General features: G+C 40.4%; 1 protein-coding gene across 8 annotated transcripts in view; it reads right to left on the bottom strand.

The window, feature by feature from the left end:
• Positions 1 to 21,092, bottom strand: part of diaph2 (diaphanous-related formin 2) — a 377,012-nt gene that overhangs the window by 132,610 nt on the left and 223,310 nt on the right. For all 8 annotated transcript variants that reach the window (XM_070962307.1, XM_070962304.1, XM_070962305.1 and 5 more), the window contains 2 exons: positions 9,524 to 9,625; positions 6,070 to 6,309 (listed from right to left, as the gene is read on the bottom strand). In XM_070962307.1, coding sequence (XP_070818408.1) covers positions 6,070 to 6,309; positions 9,524 to 9,625 — 342 coding nt within the window. The remainder of the gene's footprint in view (positions 1 to 6,069; positions 6,310 to 9,523; positions 9,626 to 21,092) is intronic.

The raw sequence follows: 21,092 nt of genomic DNA on the forward strand, positions 1-21,092 counted from the left end.
CATATTCATTCCCCACCGTGATTGCCATGCTGTTCGAACGGCATGCTGGGAAAACTAATTAGCACAACCCACCTCTGTGTACTCATACCGATAATATCCGCGCTGTAAACAGCCTGCAGTTGGACATGCCCACACATGTGCACACGCAAACACACGTGTGTACATGCTGTCTCACACACACGCACACACAGACACACACACAGACACACACACAGACACACACACAGACACACACACACACACACACACACACACACACTTAGGCAATAGCGAATTTAAACAATTACAGGCAGTCAACGGCATACCCTCACACACCAACACAGAAACACACCCACACAAACACACGCACACACTCAAACACACTTTCATTAGATGAGGATCAATCATTTGCTCACGCTGGATAATCACAATTTAATTTCATGGATTTTAAATTTTAATTTGTTTATTGTTATACCCCAAACTGTCATTACCAGACAAAAAAGTGCATCTGTGGTATTCTGATTTCATCTGCTAACTAATATTAGTAATATGTAATAAAGAGAGGGTAAACTGGGAGAGGTAAAATAAACATTTAGGGATTTGTAAATGTTAACAAACAGTACATTAACTGTAACAACAATTCTAAATAATGTGCTACAGCGGGGCAGTTTTTATCTCTAGATTGCAGTATCTTGTGCATAGCCTCACTGAAACAACGTGGAAATGATTTAGAGTGGTATGTTTAACCTGAACTAATCTAGTGGCCATACAGGGGAGGCGAATGGGCACAAGGTGCAGTTTTATTGAGTGCAGTGGGTGTAAGTAGAGATGCAGCTTCAGGTAATAAGGCAGCCATTAAAATTATCTGATGATACTGGAAGCATATTAGCATTGTGAGGTGAATGTCACTGACATAATAAGACTGGACCACAGAGCCTACAAAGCATTCATGTTGCTTAATTCAAACCTGCACTTTTAATATAAATCGTATGGCTCTAATGAAATAACTTGTACAGCGTAAGTTGTGCTTATCATTTTCAGGTTTCATTTTAAAGAACCAAACACTGTAGTTTCAGGATTCTGTGGGCCTCTTGTACCTGATGATGCAACTTTTTGCATTTTCTCTCCTTTTTACCTCGAATTACTGGAAGCTTTCCCTGAGAGAGAGGACGTGCAGTAGTTCACTGTGAACCGCAGTGAAAAGTGCGACATCTTCCAGCAGAAAAGCCTCTGTCAAAACCATCTTAAACTGATCTGCTCCTTTTAAAAATGTGGATATTTTACATGCAGAGAACCTTAAGTAGAGCACAGTTTAATCAGTTGGCAGAAAAGTTTCAGGGATTGGTTTCACTGGCTGAACATGAAGTGGAGTTTTGAGGTTCTAACATGGTTTCAAACCCAATCAAAACAACCGGGCCATTGTCTTAAACTGTGAAGTCTTAAATCTTCTGGAGCTGATATCAGGGGGATGACAATAGTCTGACTGACAGAGTCCAGAAATGTGTAACAAACACAAGGATAGCAAACATTATAATGGCATATTTGGCCATTACACACATTTTGAAATGGAGTATGTTGAGATAAAAAAAGCTGTTGTGGGTAGAGGTAACACATTCTGCTGAGGGCCTCTGGAAGGGCAGAGGGAATCCTACACAAAGCCCAAGGTGCTGATGTTATTTTCACACTATTTTACATCAGGAATTTCAGTCAATGCAGCTTTAAGGTATTGTGAGAACTGTGCCAAGGGCTATAGAGTATCTGCAAACAGGCTGTGTGTCAAAGTCTGGGGCCATTTTTAATCAGGGTCCATCCCTTGACCTGGCTATTTCAAAGTTTGGGGTAAAAGCCAAAAGCGAAAAGGGCTTTTACTGCCATAGCTCCTCCGTTCAGGTATGTTCTCCTCAAAGAGTGCAGGCTACCTGCAGTTTTACCTCAACTCCTTTCTTGAACACTGCCTCGATCAAATGCCTTTTTATAGCTGCCGTTTCTTTGCACAAGCTGCTTACAATGTGTCTTATCCCATTATGTTTTAATGGCGCGACTGGATGGAGTAAATGCTGATCCTTCAAACAAATCTGTTCATTTGAAGTAGACGGAAAAAAAACGCTGCCTCATTGCCACGCTGCTGAAAGCAAAGTCTGAACCGTGATATCATTCAATCTCTCAGAACATAAATTGCCTTGAGGAAGCATTATTCCAAATCCCTCACTAGTTAGTGCCGTACATTCCAATATATTATTATACACGACCAGCAAACATGCTTCCACTTCAATTTCTAGCTCAAAAATAAAAAAAAAACACAATAATTAACTAATAATAGAAGAAATGGCGATGGGGAAATAGTTTCTCCCTAACAGAGGGGTTGTCGGGTCTTCAATCAATCAACCTATTACTACATTGCTTTTAAGACAACTGAAAAATACATAATAAATAAATAGAAAAGCATACAAGGTCACTGCTGAGAATGAGTTCTGTGATTTAACCATCATTTCAGCTGAGGAAAAAGTTGTATTTGGAGAGCAGGAGGCAAGGTCACACTGATGTTAGGTAGATGACTCCATGACACTGAGTCAAGTGCCTAACAGATAGCCTGGACTGCTCTACCTAAATTGGACACAAATCATTGCCATGTGGTCTTTAATTATTAAGCAGAGCCTGTGAAAGTGTTTTTCCCTCAGTAAGACAGGGACAAAACCCAGGAGAAAGAGCGAGTTTGTTTTTCAGTCATACAGCAGATGGTTTTATCCATTTACCCAATATGTTTCATTATGGAAACAGACTCTTCTACAATCTTAATTATCATGCCTATTTTTATGCATGTTAAGCGTTTCCTTCTTACATTGCAGGTATTCTTTCAGTTTAAAACTTCCCCATCGTGTCATTTGCTCACGGTTTTCACACTGAACCACAGTGACATGAAATCCACATTTCACAGTCGTCCTTGTAAAGCCAGAGCGGACGTTCGGCTTGTTGAATGTATGTGACCAGGCTGGCTCCCAGGAGATTTGTGTGTCCTTCGCCGGACAAGGGGCTATAGTGGAGGGCTGTAGGTGGGTCAGCGTATGCCCTTCTCATCATCAACCTCTTCCTCCCTGATGAGCCCATTAGGTACCATAGACCTGCCACCCAGGGGGCCATTTACTTGATTGACTAAAGTGAGAAAGCAGACTTTTTTTCGTGTCCATCTATAATGGCCCAATCAGCCCCCTGAGGCATTACCAGGCTCTACACTGACACTCCATACTGATTCAGTCAGCTTGCAGGAATACAAAAGGCACACTGGATTCACCATACTAAAGCCCTTTTCACACCTGCAAGATTGCTGGCTTCAAATATGCATGTAAGGTGGTGGCTTTTGGCATTCACACTTAGCTCTCCCGTATGGAAAACCCCATGTTGTGCATTTTCACATGACATGACTGATCCATTTGACATGATCGTTTAGGATAGAGCCCCCTTTTTTTTCCTGCTCCCAACGGTTGCAGAACTGCCACAAAACAGCAGAGAGTTTGAGAATAATGACTCCAAAGAGAAAAAAGTGTCAGAGAGATGTTTTTTGTAGCTTCTTTAAGTTGTTTATCCCCACAGCTTGATTGCCGACCTGAGGCGGCGCCGGGAGGAGGGGCTTGCCCCTGCTTCAGCGCCTCTCAAAGCACTCTGTCGGCTGCCCGATGAATTTTCTCATCAGTTAGATAAGACATTAAACACTGTCGCCTATGCTACACGGCACCACGGTGCTAAAGCTACTTTAAAGGGACAACAAAGTGAATTTTTGGCTCTCAGTTAAACCCTAATTTCTTCACATGCTGTTGAGTTAGGAGATATTAATGTTTTGCTGGATCTTTATCCTGTAAGCAGTTGGCATGAAAGAAAGTTGAACATTTAGGGCAACTTTTTTTTGTTGCTGTTGTTAAGTGTTGTTTAAAATTTCCATTTTAGTAGGGGAAAAAAATCCTCAAAAAAAGAAGAAACATTAAAAATCTGTTTGTGTGATTTATACTACTTGACTGACTAAAATATCGAATTTCTTTGCGCATTGAAAAGACATTAAATGCGTAATCAGAGAAATAATGACTAAATGTGAAATTAGAGATTAATAACTGTCGTCTTAAAAATTGGGTTGTTGAGAAAATGTGTACAAATACGTGCATGGACAACACGTATATGCAATATTGCAGAAAGTCATCCTCTGGCAAATCCTGATATCAGTTTTAAGACTCAGTTTTTAACTCACATTGTTTTTGGAAAAGCCACAGTTAACCCCCCCCCCCCAAAAAAAAAACAAAAAACAAAAAAAAAACACATTACACTCATTCATGTCTATAATATCAAATACACAACTTTCCTACTAAGAGTCCCACTTCTAGAGCCACCTTGCTCTTGTGGTTGAAGTGCCATTTTAAAATCCAAGCTGTTTTCATTGTGACATGACTAACCCGCTCTTTGTCTACAATGGGCTGACAGACTTCTCTCTTACCTTAGCTTAAGGACTCTTCCTCTTAGAACACAATGTCGGAAAGCCTCTTGTCTCACTGTCTGCCTGATGTAAGTTTGAGTGTGTTTGTGTGGCTGAAAAGGTCTACTTCATGAGCTCGGTTGTGCTTGGTATAGCTGTGTGTACATGGCTGCCAGTTCCCTCTTTCACATCTTTGCATGCTGTGATTTTACCTGGCAGTGGACTCAGATGCTGCCTTTTTCTGGCTCAGGTTCCACTGTGCTCCATGTCTCATCATGGTTCTGATTTTTACTGAAACGTGTTTCATTTGATTGTTGATTAGGTTCTGCAGATCTTAGAGGACGCAGTCTCTGTAAAATTCTTTGAGGTGAGCTTGGGAGAGGCCCCAAAAAATGACTTGCCATGACATCTGTTAAGGCAGCATTTCTCATAGAGCGAGAGAATCTTGTGAGCATGCCTCTATTATCTGAGAGCAGCGTTTGATGAAAGCAGGACGGGTCTGACTCAGAGTGATACGCCTGCATCTCAGTGTATACTTTCAAAGCATGGTACAATTACATCTCAATGACTGTCACATAAAACAGTGGTGCAAAAAAACGGAGAATATTATAACTGAATGATCAAAAACGTGTAGATAACTACTTTGGTATGTTTAGTTGGGCAACATGTTTGTTACATTACAGGATTACAGCCTTTAAAAAGTAACTTGCTACATTACAGTGTTACCTGCCAAGAAAAGTAACTCACCTGAGTACCTTTGCTTTACCAAAAATGAAAAGCCTTGTACGATTCCTCACACATGTTGGTTATACTGTCCGGTGGGCACGTAGCCTGCTGTAGGTCTACCCTTGAATGCATTGCCTTGAGCATTATTGTACAGCCTAGTCTACAGCCCATAATCTGCAACTCTGTAGGGTAATAGCAGGAACCACTTCCCTTTGCAGTTCTTTATTGAAGATTATGTTTGATTACATAGAAACTGAGGGCACCTGAGTGTTGTGGGCTGTGCTTGGTTTGCAGGTGCTTCTTCAGATTTGAAGTAGAGCTCTTCGCAGCAGACAGACACTTGTCACCCTGGCACAATTTGCATTCCACTGTGATGCTCTCGTCCCATTCACCCACGAATTCAAAATAATGTGAACACCTCACCGACGTAAAGCCCTTCTTCTCTGCCATCTCGAGCTACAGGTGCACACTGACACAACAGTGGGATTTGGTACCTTCCACTTGTACACAGCTATGACCAACAAGTAGCAAAGAAACAGTCAATCCAGACTCTTCTGTGTGGGTCCATGATGGTGGATGTGGGGACGTGTGGACATGTTATCTAAGTCAACCTTCAACCTTATTCAACCTTGCGAATCCCTCTCGGCCAAATCACAACTTTCTCAAAGAGGACTTACTCACTTCCTGACTATTATTTCTCTCACTCTCTCCATGTGAGAATGAGAGACCATGTGACACTTAAGAAGGAGTGTTACATGGACTGGCCGTCATTTTTGGACAAAAGCATCAAATGAATGAATGTAAATTTAAATGTATTGATGTATATTTAGAAGTAGTTTGTGTTCAGGTATCAGACATTTTCACAACATGGTGTTAATCTGTGTGGTGCAGTGCTGCGGTGGTGTTACCTTGCAGAGGAAGCTGATGTTGAAACCGAACGTCTGGGCATTCCTTGAGCCAGCATTCATGTAATTGCCAACGAGCAACACATACTCCAGGAGTTTGCAAAAGGCTTCGCTCTTCTTCACCTCCTCACAGGCAAATGTCACATTCATGATGTCTGGCCGGATGTTGTTCACCTGCTCCTCAAACGTCAGCTTGAACAGAATGCCGTTGAGACGTGGTCGCAGGAGTTTTACCGAACTCATCTGAGCATAAAAAAGGAAGAAGTGAGGAGAGCAGTTTGTGTAGTATACAAATAAATAACCAAGGTGTAGTGCAATCAGTTACACACTATGAATATGTTCGGACACAAATGAAAGTCCCATATTCTGCTTTCCACCTGTGTGGATTTATTCACTTTGCTGGCACAGTTACTTTTGTCAGATCTCTCTGAAGTTTCTGTAGTGAGTGCAACCCAACATGGTCACATGTAACCACTGGCAGCCATTTCCAAAATAAACACCCATGTTCTGTGCAGGGCTGAGAAAAGCTTGATGGCTTATTTGCAATAACCAGTGACACAACTAATTTCATACTTTTTCCAAACACAAACATTCTTCTGCATTCCAGCTGCACAATCTTCTAATCTGAAACTGACACTGTTTGACCCTCAGTGTAACAAGTGAAGCGTGCTGCCACACACAGAGTATGTCTAGTACTCTAAGGACTGTCTTCGTGATCCATCCTCAAAAGCATATGTATTACAGGTATAATCTCAAGGTTTTTTAGGCATTTTTTGAAAGCTGATTAGTTTGAAATATTGCAGGGAGGAATGGATCAAGAAGGAGCAGCCACAGTGAGCTGTTAGACGAGGAGCTGCAGGCAACAGGCTGGGCACCTCCAACTTCTCAGTGAGGTAATCAACACTTTCACTGCCCTGCTGTTCGCATGATGTGTGCACCAAAAAATGATGGAAAAAGGGCCAATTATTGCCTGACTACTTTATTAAAACAACAGTTTGCCCTGCTGCCCCCGAAACTATGTGACCCGTAGTACGGAAATGCACTTCTGTTACAGTGCCATCATTAACCACAGGTGTCGCCACATCAACCTGGACTGAAATCTTTCAGAGTCACTTTAAGTAAAGAGCAACGCCATCGCGGCTCACTTAGACAAATAACATATCAATAAATAAAATTTATCTGCAGAAAGACACAAAAAGCTCTGTAAATGTTACTATTACAGTTCTCAGCCATGAATTCTGCTCCTCACAATCTTTCAGAGATTCTTCTTTTAGTGTATTTTAGAATACTAATTCATACTATAGTTTTTCATAACATGATGAAACAAAGACAGAGAAGGAAATCCTACAAGTATTACGTTACACCACCCGTCATTTTGAATCTCTAGTGTAATTACTGCTCTGCCTAGTTTTAATGAACCGAAAATCAACTACCTTCTTTAGCAAATGGGAATAACCTCTTTCCTGCCTCCCTCCTGACTTTCATATGGACAAAGGAATCCCCCATTAAACAGATTTGTAATAAATAATGTAACAGCCTCAATCAATAGTTCTGGGCTAAGGACTGGAATCACTGAAGCCAGATGAAAATGAGAGAAAAAAATAGCTATGAAAATGGGAGGGAATTAAAACAAATAGTGTTTTGGCTATAAGATATGTGGCAAATCAGCAACCACAGACAAATTCTACAGATTGCTGCATAATCCGGTGCTTGAAGGCAACCTTCAGATCCGGCCCATAATGCTTCATTACTGCTCAAATTTATTCATGTGTATGGGCAAGTTGTCTGTCAAACAACGCCCCCCCCCCCCCCGCACACCAATATTCCCACCCACCTCAATTCCTTGCACACACGCACACACGTGTGCACACACATACACATGCACAAACACTCCTCCCCTCTCCCTCACTTGAATTGATTTGTATACAATAAGGAGAAATCACAATGAATGCCAGCACATTGGTGACAGCTCTGGCAGAGAAAAGCTTGAACATGGCTTATTTCCCAGGGGAACTAAATAGCTCTGCATTGAGGAGCTACTTCATCAGCGGGGAGGTATATGATCACAAAATTGGAGAGATCACGAGGGAAACTGCCACCCCATGCTTCATTACATCTCCTAAAAGACACAGGCAAAAAAGCCTTCAACGACTAAAGAGAATAGCTGGGGAGATGGAGCACTTTTGCAACCCCTGGGTCTAATTGAACACTTCTTCTGTAACACTGTGTAATGTACCTCTATGATCTCATTGTAAAGTTAAGTTTAAAGACAACACTTCCTTTTACAGTTGCCTAAAGTGCTGGGTATTCACTTGGTAAATGGATGGCAAGAGCAGTTAATTAAAAAGTAATTACAGCTGTAACTAAGTGGAAAAGGTCAGAACAGCTTGATGATGTACTTCCCTTCCACAACTGATTTACAGTACAACTCTGCCTTTTCACGCAACCTCAATACCAGGTGGAATGCAGGCCAGCATGAAAAGGTAAGCATAGTTATCACACCTCAAGATCAGCGTCCCATCATGTGCAAAGAACAGGTTGCTGGACAAAAGGACGTTTGTGTGGGACAGGAACACACAACAGTCTTTCTGATCATTAATTTAAAACCTTAATTATGTCAATTACATCAATAGAAAAGGTCAGATTGGGCCTTAAATGTTGGCCTACTTAACTTCAGCTAATTACATGTGAATCATTACATATTTGTCTGGTGAATGCCGACGTCTTTTGTGATGCCATACTCCAAGTTAACAATATGTTACCCACAATATTATTTATCCTTTTGTCAGAGAAGAGGATAACTTTGGCAATTCGTTGTAAATCGATTAGAGGATTGGGATACATCACCAAGCTGGCTGACTACAGCGGCATGCTTTTCAAAGAACTTTATTACAGACAGGATTCATAGCCTTAGGGTATGATTTTATCATGAGACAACATTGACAGTTGATGTCAAAAATATGGCGTTCACTGAATTCCTGATGCTGAATCCTCATCAAAAATGATTGAACTGTTCTTTGCTGGAGTCAAAGTGCCTTTTTTTTTTTTTAAATCATAGCTTCTGTCATTTGGAAGTTGGGTTACCAAATTGTGACTCTTTTATTAAATATGCCCTTTATATTGTTAGATGTTTTAATTAAACATTACTGCAACTCCCTCTAAATTATACATTTCTTCATTTCCTGGTCTCTTGCTAAACCGCTGTCCAAACCCAGCAGTCCCCTGCAAAAAAAAAAGTGTATGAAACAATGCTGTTTGAAGGCAGACAAAAGTGCAACAGTGCAGCGCATGTGTCTGAGGTGTAGAGAGAGACAAAAGGGGTGAGTAATGAATAAAAAACTGAATTTATCAACTGTGCATGCTTGCAAGTGTTTGACTACAGCAGACTGGGAGTACGACTGCGCATACTGTGTATTCTCTTGGGCCGATCCAGTAGTCACCAGGAAATTATACTCACCACAATGCCAAACTGCTCTGACTCCACTAGCTCTTCATATTCACCCTTTAGTTCCGCTAGCGCACTCAGCTCTTTCTGCTCTGGCAGGTTCTTTATCAGGTTCTACAAATGGGAGAACACACACAAACACACACACATACAGAGCTAGTGTTAATGCAAATCTTATTTTCTGTCCATGTCAGGATAAAAATCATCTCACAGACAGGGATGACACGGTACCATACACAGTAGGAGAAGAAAAAGAGTCCATACGAGCAAAGCCTCTGAGAGTGCTTCTATTCAACTTACCTGGTTTGGCGAACAGATTAAAAAAATGACCTTTTTCAAACATTAAACTAGAAGCAAAGGAAGAACAAGAATTCACATGTAAGGCGTGTTGTGCATTTGTTTTTCACCTTTATTTTTCATCATTTTTCACCCCATATACTTATCTTTATTAGACCCACACTTTCAGTCAGGATGCAAAAAGGTTTGCTGGTGGTGTGGTAGAAGGATAAGTAGATAAGGTCGCATAATCACTGCTCACAGTTGCCTTTTTACTGTGACACTGGTGGTCCTTAGCCAATTATCGAAGGACCCTCAGATATAACTGACCTTCAGCATAATCCACATCACCTTGCAATTGTCTTAAAAATCCATGCAACGGGTTTGCCATCACTTTGCTGTTAAATTTGCAGAAGCTGAAAAAAATCGGAGGCTGCTGCTGCTGCTGGTGAGGTTGGAGATTAAGATGGAGATGAGGACGATAATGGGAGTGGCTCTGTTTTCTGTAAATGTTAATTGTTTGTGTGAAGGTCAGCCAAGTTAATAAAATTGACCACAGCGACTTTTTCCCCTCTTTTTCTCTGAGGAGAAGAAGAGGAAGAAGTGCCCTTTTCCAGGTCTTCGCAAAGCGTCCTTCCTCATTAGTTTGCCAAATTTATTCAGAGGAAGCAGCCTGGTGCAGGGTCATGTGACCAGATGGGAATCTCGACAGGGGAAACACAGAGCAGACACTGCTACTGGGCCACGGGCCTGGCTGACCACTGAATAGACCTCAGCAGCTATCACAGGCAGCACGGCCAGAGTCTACTGCCCACTAATGATGACATCTCTGTCCTTCCCTCAGGGAGTTCAGCAATGTAAAAAGTAAGCCATAATGCAGGCCTGGCATTCCGGTTTGGGAGGGAGCCATTATATCAAATGTTGCTTGCTTTTGCTGAAGCTCCAATTAGGGTTTCCGGCAAACAATGGTGACACGATAATGAAGGCTTTTGATCATATCAGCAGAAGTAGAAAGGATTGTTGATGATATTAAAAAAAACAAAAAAAACATACTATTTGTGTATTGGATTTGTAAGGATGGATTTATATTGGAGTTAAATGATGACTGCGCACATGGTTTTCCTTTTTTTGTTCCCTGTTGGTTCAGAGCAGTGGATATACTGTACTGGATACTGTATTATACTATACACAAAGCTAATGTTGCCAATTATTCACTCGTGCCCTTTCATAGAGACACTCTTACTGATGCTGTTTCATAAACCTGATGGCTTTTTCATAAAGAACTGACAAATGAAAAATAATGTTATTCTGAACCTGAGAGGCTTTTTACCATTATTGTTCAGAAATGCAGGTTTTAGTCACAGTTTGACTATTGACCGAAATGCAAATAAAAACCTGAACAGAATTGAGAATAATTAGCTTTTTCTGAAGTCAAGACATCTTAATAATAATAATAAACAAAAAAAACAAAAAAAAAACATCTGCCAGCCTTCAAGAGACAGCGCAACACATTGTACATTAAATTCTTCTCTTGAACTCTCAGAGACATTAACAGATGGATTAGTAATAAAGTTCTTCTTGACAATGTGTCACTTGTTCTGAATGGAACCACGTCAACACAGCAGCAAACCATTCATCCAATGAAACACTTAATGCTAACAGTGCGGCAAGGCCGATTATTTAGGCTGTTCTTTGGCACTGATTCCTGGGCAAAGTCAAACAACTGGGGGAACATTTTCACCCTTTTACATTAAGTCTGTCATAGCGCCTTTCCATTTGAGTTATTTATGGTTTGGCGCAGTTTAGAAAAGGAAGTGTCCATACATACAGACAGAACTAAAGGCATTCATTGGATTTGCCATTTCCAAAGTGGAGGCCTGTAATGTGTAATTATTAGAAGTTAATTCAATGTTCTGAAAGATGCAAAATTATTCTAAAATATGTCAAAATGTGACAGTTGTACACAGCAGAAAAACACAAAGAGGTAATAGAAAATCAAATCCACCTTGTGATTGTCATTGCATTTGTCTGTCATCTTGTTAATTATTAGAAACCCCACAGAGCACAATTGACACAAAGGCAGCACCATATGTGTGGCAGTGTGGGAGATGTGGGTGATGATGCTGGGCCAGACTCCTCACCACAGGCCACCAGACACGCACAGCAGTCTCGGAGAGATTACTGGAAGTATGCTAGCAACACCACACATTCATTTACCGCCTTGGGCGAAGATGAAGGCACAACATATCAGTACACTTGCCAAGATACAGCAATCCAACAGCAAAACAGCAATAGCAATATTTGGTCGCTCAGGTTAAAATCTCATAAATCCTGCTCAGTATCTCCTCGTCATAAATAAAAACAGATTGTAGGCTGAATGTGCGAAAAAATGAATATGTTCAACAACTGGTACATGTATACTGCAAATCTGAAAATGGAAATACATATAGATAGAAAATTCTGTGAAAATATGCATCACACTGCTGATACAGTACGAGTTGCGGATACAACGTTGGCATTAATTTACTTTTCTGAACTGGTTGTACAAGTAACAAGCAACGTCAACCCAGGCTAAGTTTAGCCAAGAGAAAAACAGCTAAGCTACTGTAATGACGGAAAATACAACAAAAAAAATTAGTTTCAGGGAGTTGACAATCTTATGGATCATTTAAGCCGCAAATATTTGTTTGTGAAGATTGGAGGGGTATGTATTTGCCAAAACAATATATCACATATATAGTTATTAAACAAGAGACATTGTTGAAATTTCTTAGTTTGCTGATGACTTTAAATACACGTCTGTGTTTCCAGTTTTATTTCTCATCAGCTAAAATGTCTCAGAAACAGATTTTCCATCCACTGACAGCCCACTGCAATCCCCATCATACCTCCTGCCCCTTTCCACAAATATTATATAATTTAACTATTTATTATTCAATGAGAGCTTCTTGAGTTGAAATCATTTTGCAACTCTCACCAATCCCTCGTTTGTGCTGTTTCCTATGAGTCAATATGAGATAAAGTGATGTTGGTATCATCAGCAAACAGTCGGAAAAGAAAATTTACAAACTCATGAAAATATTCATGTGTTGATTGTCACAAGTTCCAGCAGTGTAGATTTTTATGCATATCTTTATCTGGCTCCCAAAACTGCCTTTTTGTGAATTCAGGGTGTGATCATTGAAGTATGTGTTTCAGCTGTCAATCAACCGTGTGCTCTGTTTGACTAATCGGAATCAGTTAATCATTGTCAGGGACAGCGGCAGTCCAATAACACAAGCACCAGCACGATTTATGTGAATGCATGCCTGTCAAAATGTGTTAAATTTCAATTTAAAGAACAACAATAACACTAATGTGCAAATAATTGGCTTTGGTTGTTAATGTATTCTGAAACAGATTAGGATATCACTGCACACAATACTCAATTTATTATAGATTTACAGCAACAGGTCAACACAGGGACACTGAAAGTGGCGTTTACCCCTCACTTTCACTTGGAACTGTACATTTTTTTTGTACATATACTCTATGCAAAAAAAAAAAATTAAAGTCCCCCTCCACTCAAAAATGTTTTTTTGTCTTGTTCCTACAGCTGAATGCTTGAGCTTCACTGTGCAGAATAATGCATCTGCAGAGTCACAAGAATTTGTGAGCCAATCCCGGTTCAGTATTCAACTTGCAAAAGTGTGATGCAGAAACTTGAAGCCTCCAGCGCAAACACACTGAGAATGAACCTTACGGTGAAGCAGCAAAACTGTTGTCCAGTGATGCTGGATTTTTAATGAAGGAGAATGAGCAGATGTCATTTCAAATATTTCAACGAGATAACTGACCTTTTTTTGTGAATAGGACATATTAGAGCAATTTATACACATGATAAAACTACATATAGCAAATATTGATGAAATAATTCCACTACTGCTACCCAGAGAGTGAAAGGTCTGTGCTTGAAGATTGGAAGCGGATGCCAGAGTAAAGGAAAGTGCAAAAGTAATGAGATACATGTTACGGTTCACTAAACATTTGTAGAGGATGGCAGTATCTGTAGGGCTTTCACTTTCATACTTTGATCTCTGCTGCCGTCAACTAGCTTCCAGTGAATCAAGTTCACAGTCTCACAGCACTGGCAAACGGATGCCAAGTTAATACAGTTTAAAAGGTGGGGGCGGGGGTGGGGGGGTATTAGGCATGATTTAAGCGTGAACTTAATCATCCAGTTTACAGCACTGCATGCTGTTGAGAACAGCAGGTGATGCCAGGTCAAAATGCTGAAAGAAACGTTGATATTCAGAATAGAAAGAATGTCAGTCAAAGTGTGCACTATGTATATATGTGTGGAGATTATATTGTGGCAAAAAGCTGAACTGCAAGTTGATCCCTTCCTTATGTGTCCATCTTCCTTCCTTTGCTGAGCCGTAACATGCACCACCCTTGCTTCACGACCCCTACACTGTGACACATACTTAAGCATGTTTCCAGCGGTAATGTCACAACAATAAAGAAAATCAAGAAAACTTAAAATGCAGCCTGAGACACGTCAATCCATAAAGCTTTTCTCAGAGCAATAAAGTCTTTATTAAGATGGGTTAAATGAAGGAGAAAACAAGGAGAATCACCTGATGTCTAAAAGATGATCTGAGTAAACTGTGTTCCTCTCTACTTGGTCGTTGGGAGGTTTACAACAAAGACAGCAGAGGAGCTGTGTCTGCCGTGTGCTTGACAGATGCGATTTTCTCCTTTTAATTGATTTTCTCCTCAATTTTGGGACACAGAGGAACATGTGGTATTTTGCCCATGCTTTGTGATGAAGAGCAACATGGGACTGCCGTCTCCCCGCCGTGACACCTCAGCAGGCTCCCTATCTGGCTCATGGCAAATCAGTGAAGACTTCAGTTTGAATCAATAGCAAAGTAATAGACAGACAAGCCGACTTCTCGACGTTCTTCAAGCCTAACTTCCCAAACCAACGCTTGACAGTTCCAAAAAAGACATTATGTGGAATTTCAAAAGTTGTTTTTGTTTTTTGTGTGTTTTTTTTTTTTTTTTTCAAAACTAAACTTAAGAGTCAAAAGAGAAAAAAATAACTTCGCACAATAGTTTGTGGGTGTAGACAGCATCCATCTCAAACAAAAGGTTACTACCACAGAACTGGAAACTGAATATGTGGAACAAAGACTATCAAGTTGTGTTTTTGTTTATGAGAATGGGGACAGTTTTGACAGATAATGCTCAGTAAAATGAAGAGCAATACCTTCAAAACGCAGTATTTTTGTCTGAATGTCTTTAATTTTACAAAAAAACACATCCATTTTATTTGAAACACTAAGGTTTTATCTTGTGATTGTCTTGAAATTGTTCACTAATAATTGCATGTTGAACCTCAACAATTAGAGGAGAACTTAGGAAAGTAAACAAAGGACAAACAAGCCGTAAATCTTGTCTCACAGGTAAATATGTTAATGAACATCGGTCGTACAGGTTGTTGTAGTCTGACACAATCTACACCCTGCCAAACCACACAAACACCTCAAATCTCACTATGAGCAAAGCTACAGTGACAGGCTGACAGGCAACAAACTGAGTGTGACAGATTCTAAAATCGCATTAAACTAAATGAGAACTGCAGTCTGCGAGAAAGACACAGACACCGTGAGAGGGAGGAAGAAAGGTTGAGAGAGAGAGATAGAGGAGGGAGGGATTAATTTGAGGGCTGGGGCCGGGAAACCTGACAGACTTAGTGTGACATTAAATGTGTCTTTTTGAAGGAAATATGGAAGAATTCCTTAAATGTGCACACCTGAGCACTTACATTTACCATGAAAGGTGTGAAGCAGGATTAAGAGGGAAATTAACAAGGCAAATAGAGGGTTCACATAGAGAAAGAGAAAAGATAAACAGAGAGATAGAATGTGGTAAAGGGAGAGACAAGGACATAGAAGAGTAACAGAGAAGAAAAAAACAAGAGATAAATGAACTGTTTCTGAGGCTTATGCCACCCCCACCTAAATCTGCAGTGAGCCCTCAGGACGTGAGAATGCACATATGATCATTTAATGGTAACAACTTTGATAAAACTGTTTTTAATTAAGACATGAAGACAAGCTTTATGCAGAACATTTGCTCAAAAAAACCCCCCAAACTTGTCAATATGGAAAAAGGGGATGAACTTTGTTGCATCGCACTGAATTTATTCAATGCTCATTTGTGAATATTCTTCCTTTACAATGCCCCATACAGTCATCCTAATACAGTGCTAGCATATGATGAGACTGTCAATCAAATATGAAGAGAGCTAGCATGCAAAACAGTAATAGAAATTAATTTGTTTATGGAGTCTGCTGTCTGAGAGTGTTGTCTGAGTGATGTGCCATCTGTCACAGAAACAAAGACACTGAATTGGAGAGTGAAAACAGAAAACTAATTTTTACTCGGTTAAGAAAATACAGCACCCAGTGTGCCTGAGGAGAAGCTGCATGGACTCCACCTAATCAAAATTTAACTGTTGTGCTGTATTGTGCATGAACTTGCCTGGGTGTGTGCATTTCAGCGTGAGTGTCCGTGTGAGTGTGAATGTGTGTGCTTTTAATCAATATTCAACCTGAGGACAGAGTACCTGGCCTGTACCCTGTGGCTAGAGATCAGCAGCTTGGTGATGATCAGTGAAAAGTACATGTAGTACCTTGGGTCCTGGCCATCAATTTCTGAAGCGCATTTGATATTGCGCCAAGCTAAACCTTGCCTCTCTTTCCTCTGCCTTTACTTTGTTTATTCAATACTTCTCCTCCTTTCTGTCTTTTTTTTTTCCCCGGCGCCAAAAAATCAGCATAATGTATTTCACATTTCATTGTTAAATTAGCATTTGATGCGGAAGAGAGTTAGGTGCTGTGTGCCAAAATACACCACAATTAAGCCCAAGGGGGACCCCGTTTCTCCTGCTTAAACTCTAATCCAACAGGCCCAATGCACAGCCAGACTTATCGCCTTGCCCCACATGTGCACTTTTACACCATGCAAATGATGCCCAACAATGTGCCAGGCTGCCACAATCACCTGTTGTTACAGCAGAGAACAAAGGCTGGCATGGGCACTGCCAGGCGCTGCAGCCAATGGGCTACCACATGTAATGATGAACCCATGCATATGGATGAGCATCGAGGTGATCTGGGTGATTGACAAGAGAGATAAACAATAATAACAAGCAAGGCTAGTGCGAAAGACTCCTGAGAGACCTGGCGGAAAGGTTGTTGCCATGGCGAGGTGAAGGGAAGTAGCGCAAAGCTGACAACGCTGGCGTTCAGTGTGAGACAGCCTAGTCGGTGTGTATTAGGATTTCATGTGGCACACTATGTAAATTGCTACAATTTGAAAAGAAGGGGACATTATTATTATTTTAAAAACATATATCAAAAAATAATTGGAGAGAAGATTGATGTGTGCGTTTCCTGGCGGGCCGAGCCATGCAGAGCTTTTTTAACATGCAGGGTGGAGCCGATTGGGCAGACACTGCTGCAAGTGCAAATGCATGAAGTTTATGTCCAAAGTATAATGTTTATGCGTTAAATCCATTAGTTCTTTGTGTTAAATCAAAAGCAGTCACTGCAGAATTCAATGTTTTAGCTCAATAATGTTGGACTGTGTTGTCATCACTTCTTTGTTGTCAGTTCACAGTATGAGCTGATATTAAATAAAGCAGCGCCACATCAACTGTCTGGGGATCAAAATCGTACTGGTAAATCAAAATGAAAGAAATGTAATTTATATTAGTGTGCATACTACGACAGCACATTTCAATTCCCAGACAGGGAAGGCAGACATATGGCACCAGAAGTCTGAAACAGAAACTTATTTTTCATTGGGTCATGATAGTGTGATGGTAGGAAACAAGAACTTGGGGTAGCTGTTGCTAAAATAGATTTACAGATAGAAACTTACAGATGCTGAGAATGCAGCATAGATGGGTGACTGTTTCCATGTATATCACCACTTCACTCATATTTATGTTAAGAAACCTGGTGTTGGTCTGACACTCAGTATATCCTCACAATGTAATATGACTATAAATATGTACTATAATATATGACTATTTGGTGGCACGGTGGAACAGGGGTAACACTGTCCCCTCACAGCTAGAAGGCCCTGGGTTTGATTCCCGCCTCTGGTGCTGTAGGCGCTGGGAGTGTGTCTTCCACCAAGCTCTCGGTGCCTGCTGCTCAAGGAAAAGGGGCCTTTCTGTGTGCACTAAAAACATGCAAGAAGATCACCACCTGACCAATGGTGGCAAGAAGGAACTGGTCCCCGGGCACCACCGTTGGCTGGCAGCCCACCACTCCTGGTCTGCTGCAGAGGAAGGACTTCCAGGATGGGTTAAATGCGGAAGACGTAATTTCACCAAAAGCATGGCATGTGCATGTAGTGTTGTGTTCACTGAAGCATAGCATATGCATGTTGTGTTGTGTTGGGTGATTAATAAAGTCTTAATCTTAATCTTAAAAATGCTGTGACACTAATTCATCATTAGCCATATTACAGCTTTCTACCTGTGTCATTTGACATAGATTTCCATGCTGAATGAGGATGTGCAAAAACTGGTAAACATGGTAACATCCTAAAGCTTATCCTAAATCATAAAATGAATACAAATGTTTCCCACTGTTGAGTTAAGAGCCCTGAAACGTCAGCCAATGAGTGCTGGAGATGATGTGCACACATTTACTCATTAAGACATGCTGAGTTTAAATACGAGAGATGCTGGACACTTCTTTGATATTCTTAGTAGAGCATTTGCACACAACATAGGGCAATACTAATTATGAATAGTGGCCGTGCAGCGTTAGTCATTAGCATTTCCTTTTGAAAAGGAGATGGGGTAATATAAAATACATTGGCAGACATTAAACATTAAGAAGCCACTCTGATATTCCACAAAACAAGCCCCCAGGGCCATATCATCCGCTGACGAGACTTAGCTTACCACACACACCAAAAATTGGGCGCGCTTAAACATTTAGCGATGACTCCCTGATTTCAAGCAGCAAGATCACATGGCATGTTCTGGGTAGGGGTGGGAAAAAAGAGCTGCAGCAGCCTACAAAACTGTTTGTTTGAAAGAAATCCTCAGTCTGTGCGTCTATCTATGTCTATGTCAATTCATGGTAACATTTGATATTGAAGTGCACATATGAAACCTTAACAGGCTGCTTATTAGCATGCACATTAGTAGCATGTAGTCATTATGAAGCCCTTATTAATGCCTCATTCTGCATGATCTTATTCCACAAGTTACTGCTTCTTGATGGTAAGTAAGGAAGTTGTTGTACATGAATTATGATACTAATGACCTAACCCTCAATTACAACCCCCAACCCCCAGAATGGGCCATTAATAAGTGCTTAAGCAACTAAGTAATGATGAATATGTGTACCTTAGTATAAATTGTGGGCCACGTCACTTTAGTTACTGACTCTCAATAACTGAGCTACAATGTGAATAGTTTAAATATTCCCGCACCCGCTGACAGGACAATCCCTCTTGTCACACAATTTCTTTGGGATTTAAGTCAAGACCTGGTTTTAAATAGATATAGTAGGTTAGATATTCTGAAAAACCTTGTTCCCAAAAATCTCAACAAAAGAAAATCCTGACAAGCTCAAAGGCACGAAGTGGATGAGAGTAATTTTACTGCATATCAAGTTACGTACCTGTGCAGCAGCGCACAGCTTAAGTTTGAAGCCCTTTGTGGTGACGCCTTAGCTGTGACCCACTGAGATCAATGTAGTGATGAGCTTTGATGTGACATGGTTCTATTAACATGTGCCATAATTTGACATCACAAGGACTCTGCAAAGGCTAAACTGTACGTACTGCATGAGGAACCATGGGCTGTATGATGGAGGTAGAAAAGATGATCAGATCTTAAAAAGCTTTGCCTCAGGGGGCAATATTTATTATATTTCATTATTTGTAAACTGTAATCACAAAGAAGAATTCCCCAAGATGTGCCAATTAAGCAACTAGGGAACATAAGGTAGTCCAGCAGAAATATTGTACAAGAAAAATCACACACACACTCAAAAAAAAAAAAAAAAAACAGCAGTGAGACAAAAGAAGAAGCTTGCAGAGCTTGGAGAATACACTTTCAAAGCATTAATCTAAATTCCTGGAAACCAATACCACTTAATCCCTCCTACTGTAAGTAAGAAATCTTCCTAAAAACGCCTTTGGACACAGTTCCTCCCAGAGATTGCAAAGCATGTGTAATACAACAATCACAACATTGTCAGCCACTTGAAGGTATTTAACAATTTCCCAGGGACCACAACCACGACAGAAAAGAGTTTCTGGTGCAGCGTTTTATAATTACAATGGGCCATCTTCATACCAGCTTTTAGCCACCTTGAAAAGGAAATCCCAACAAAATACTATTTCACTGAACTGATTGAAGTAATTTGGTGCAAACTGTCACTACACTAATTTACGCTGGCAAATCTCCAAAAGAGTGCATAAGTAATTCAAATAAATATTTCAGTATGACTGAACATCACTTGAACAAGCAGATACCTCAAACTTTACTAGTCGGAACATAATGAGGATGAATGACACGAATATATGAAAATACAATAAAATTATATTTCACATTATTTACATTATTTTCCGCGTCTACTGTACGACGCTGTTGACAAGAATGCAGCGCTGTTGCTGCTTTCGCTCAACTTCGTCATTTTTCACTCTTATGGTGAAATGAACTTTTAGAATAATGCGCAGCTGGACTAATGCTGCTGAACTGAAGGTAAAAAACACTGACAAACACAAAAAATGAGAATTGCTCCACATTACAACCCAAACAAGAATGTTATGGGCTGTGTTAAAAAATATTAAGGAAGTAATGATACTGCTATAACAAAATAATAAGAGTAACAAGGTGATGAATTAATTTAATCACAATCATGCTCTCAGCCTATTACACTGCGGTAACCTTGCCAGTGAACTATTATGAGCAACCCCTCCATGTGTATCAGTTGATTACACCATAAACTATTCAAGTTTACAAGTGCTTATTATTAATCTGGCCATTGTTTGGCCTCCTTGTGTTCCATTGGCAGCAACTATTAGGGCATGAGACCAACTACCATCATTATGCCAGTTAAACCTCGCCCCTGGGATGAAGAGGCCGTGAGGGACTTTTGGAGAAATTAAAACACCAAACAGAGCCAACTTAAGTCAATGACTGCAAGGTCGTGGGCATAGCCACATCATGATTTAAACAATACAAGGGAGGTAGAATATGCACTTAGCAAGGGTGCTG

Source organism: Chaetodon trifascialis, chromosome 5 (assembly GCF_039877785.1).
Source record: "Chaetodon trifascialis isolate fChaTrf1 chromosome 5, fChaTrf1.hap1, whole genome shotgun sequence".
In the NCBI taxonomy this organism is placed as follows: domain Eukaryota; kingdom Metazoa; phylum Chordata; class Actinopteri; order Chaetodontiformes; family Chaetodontidae; genus Chaetodon; species Chaetodon trifascialis.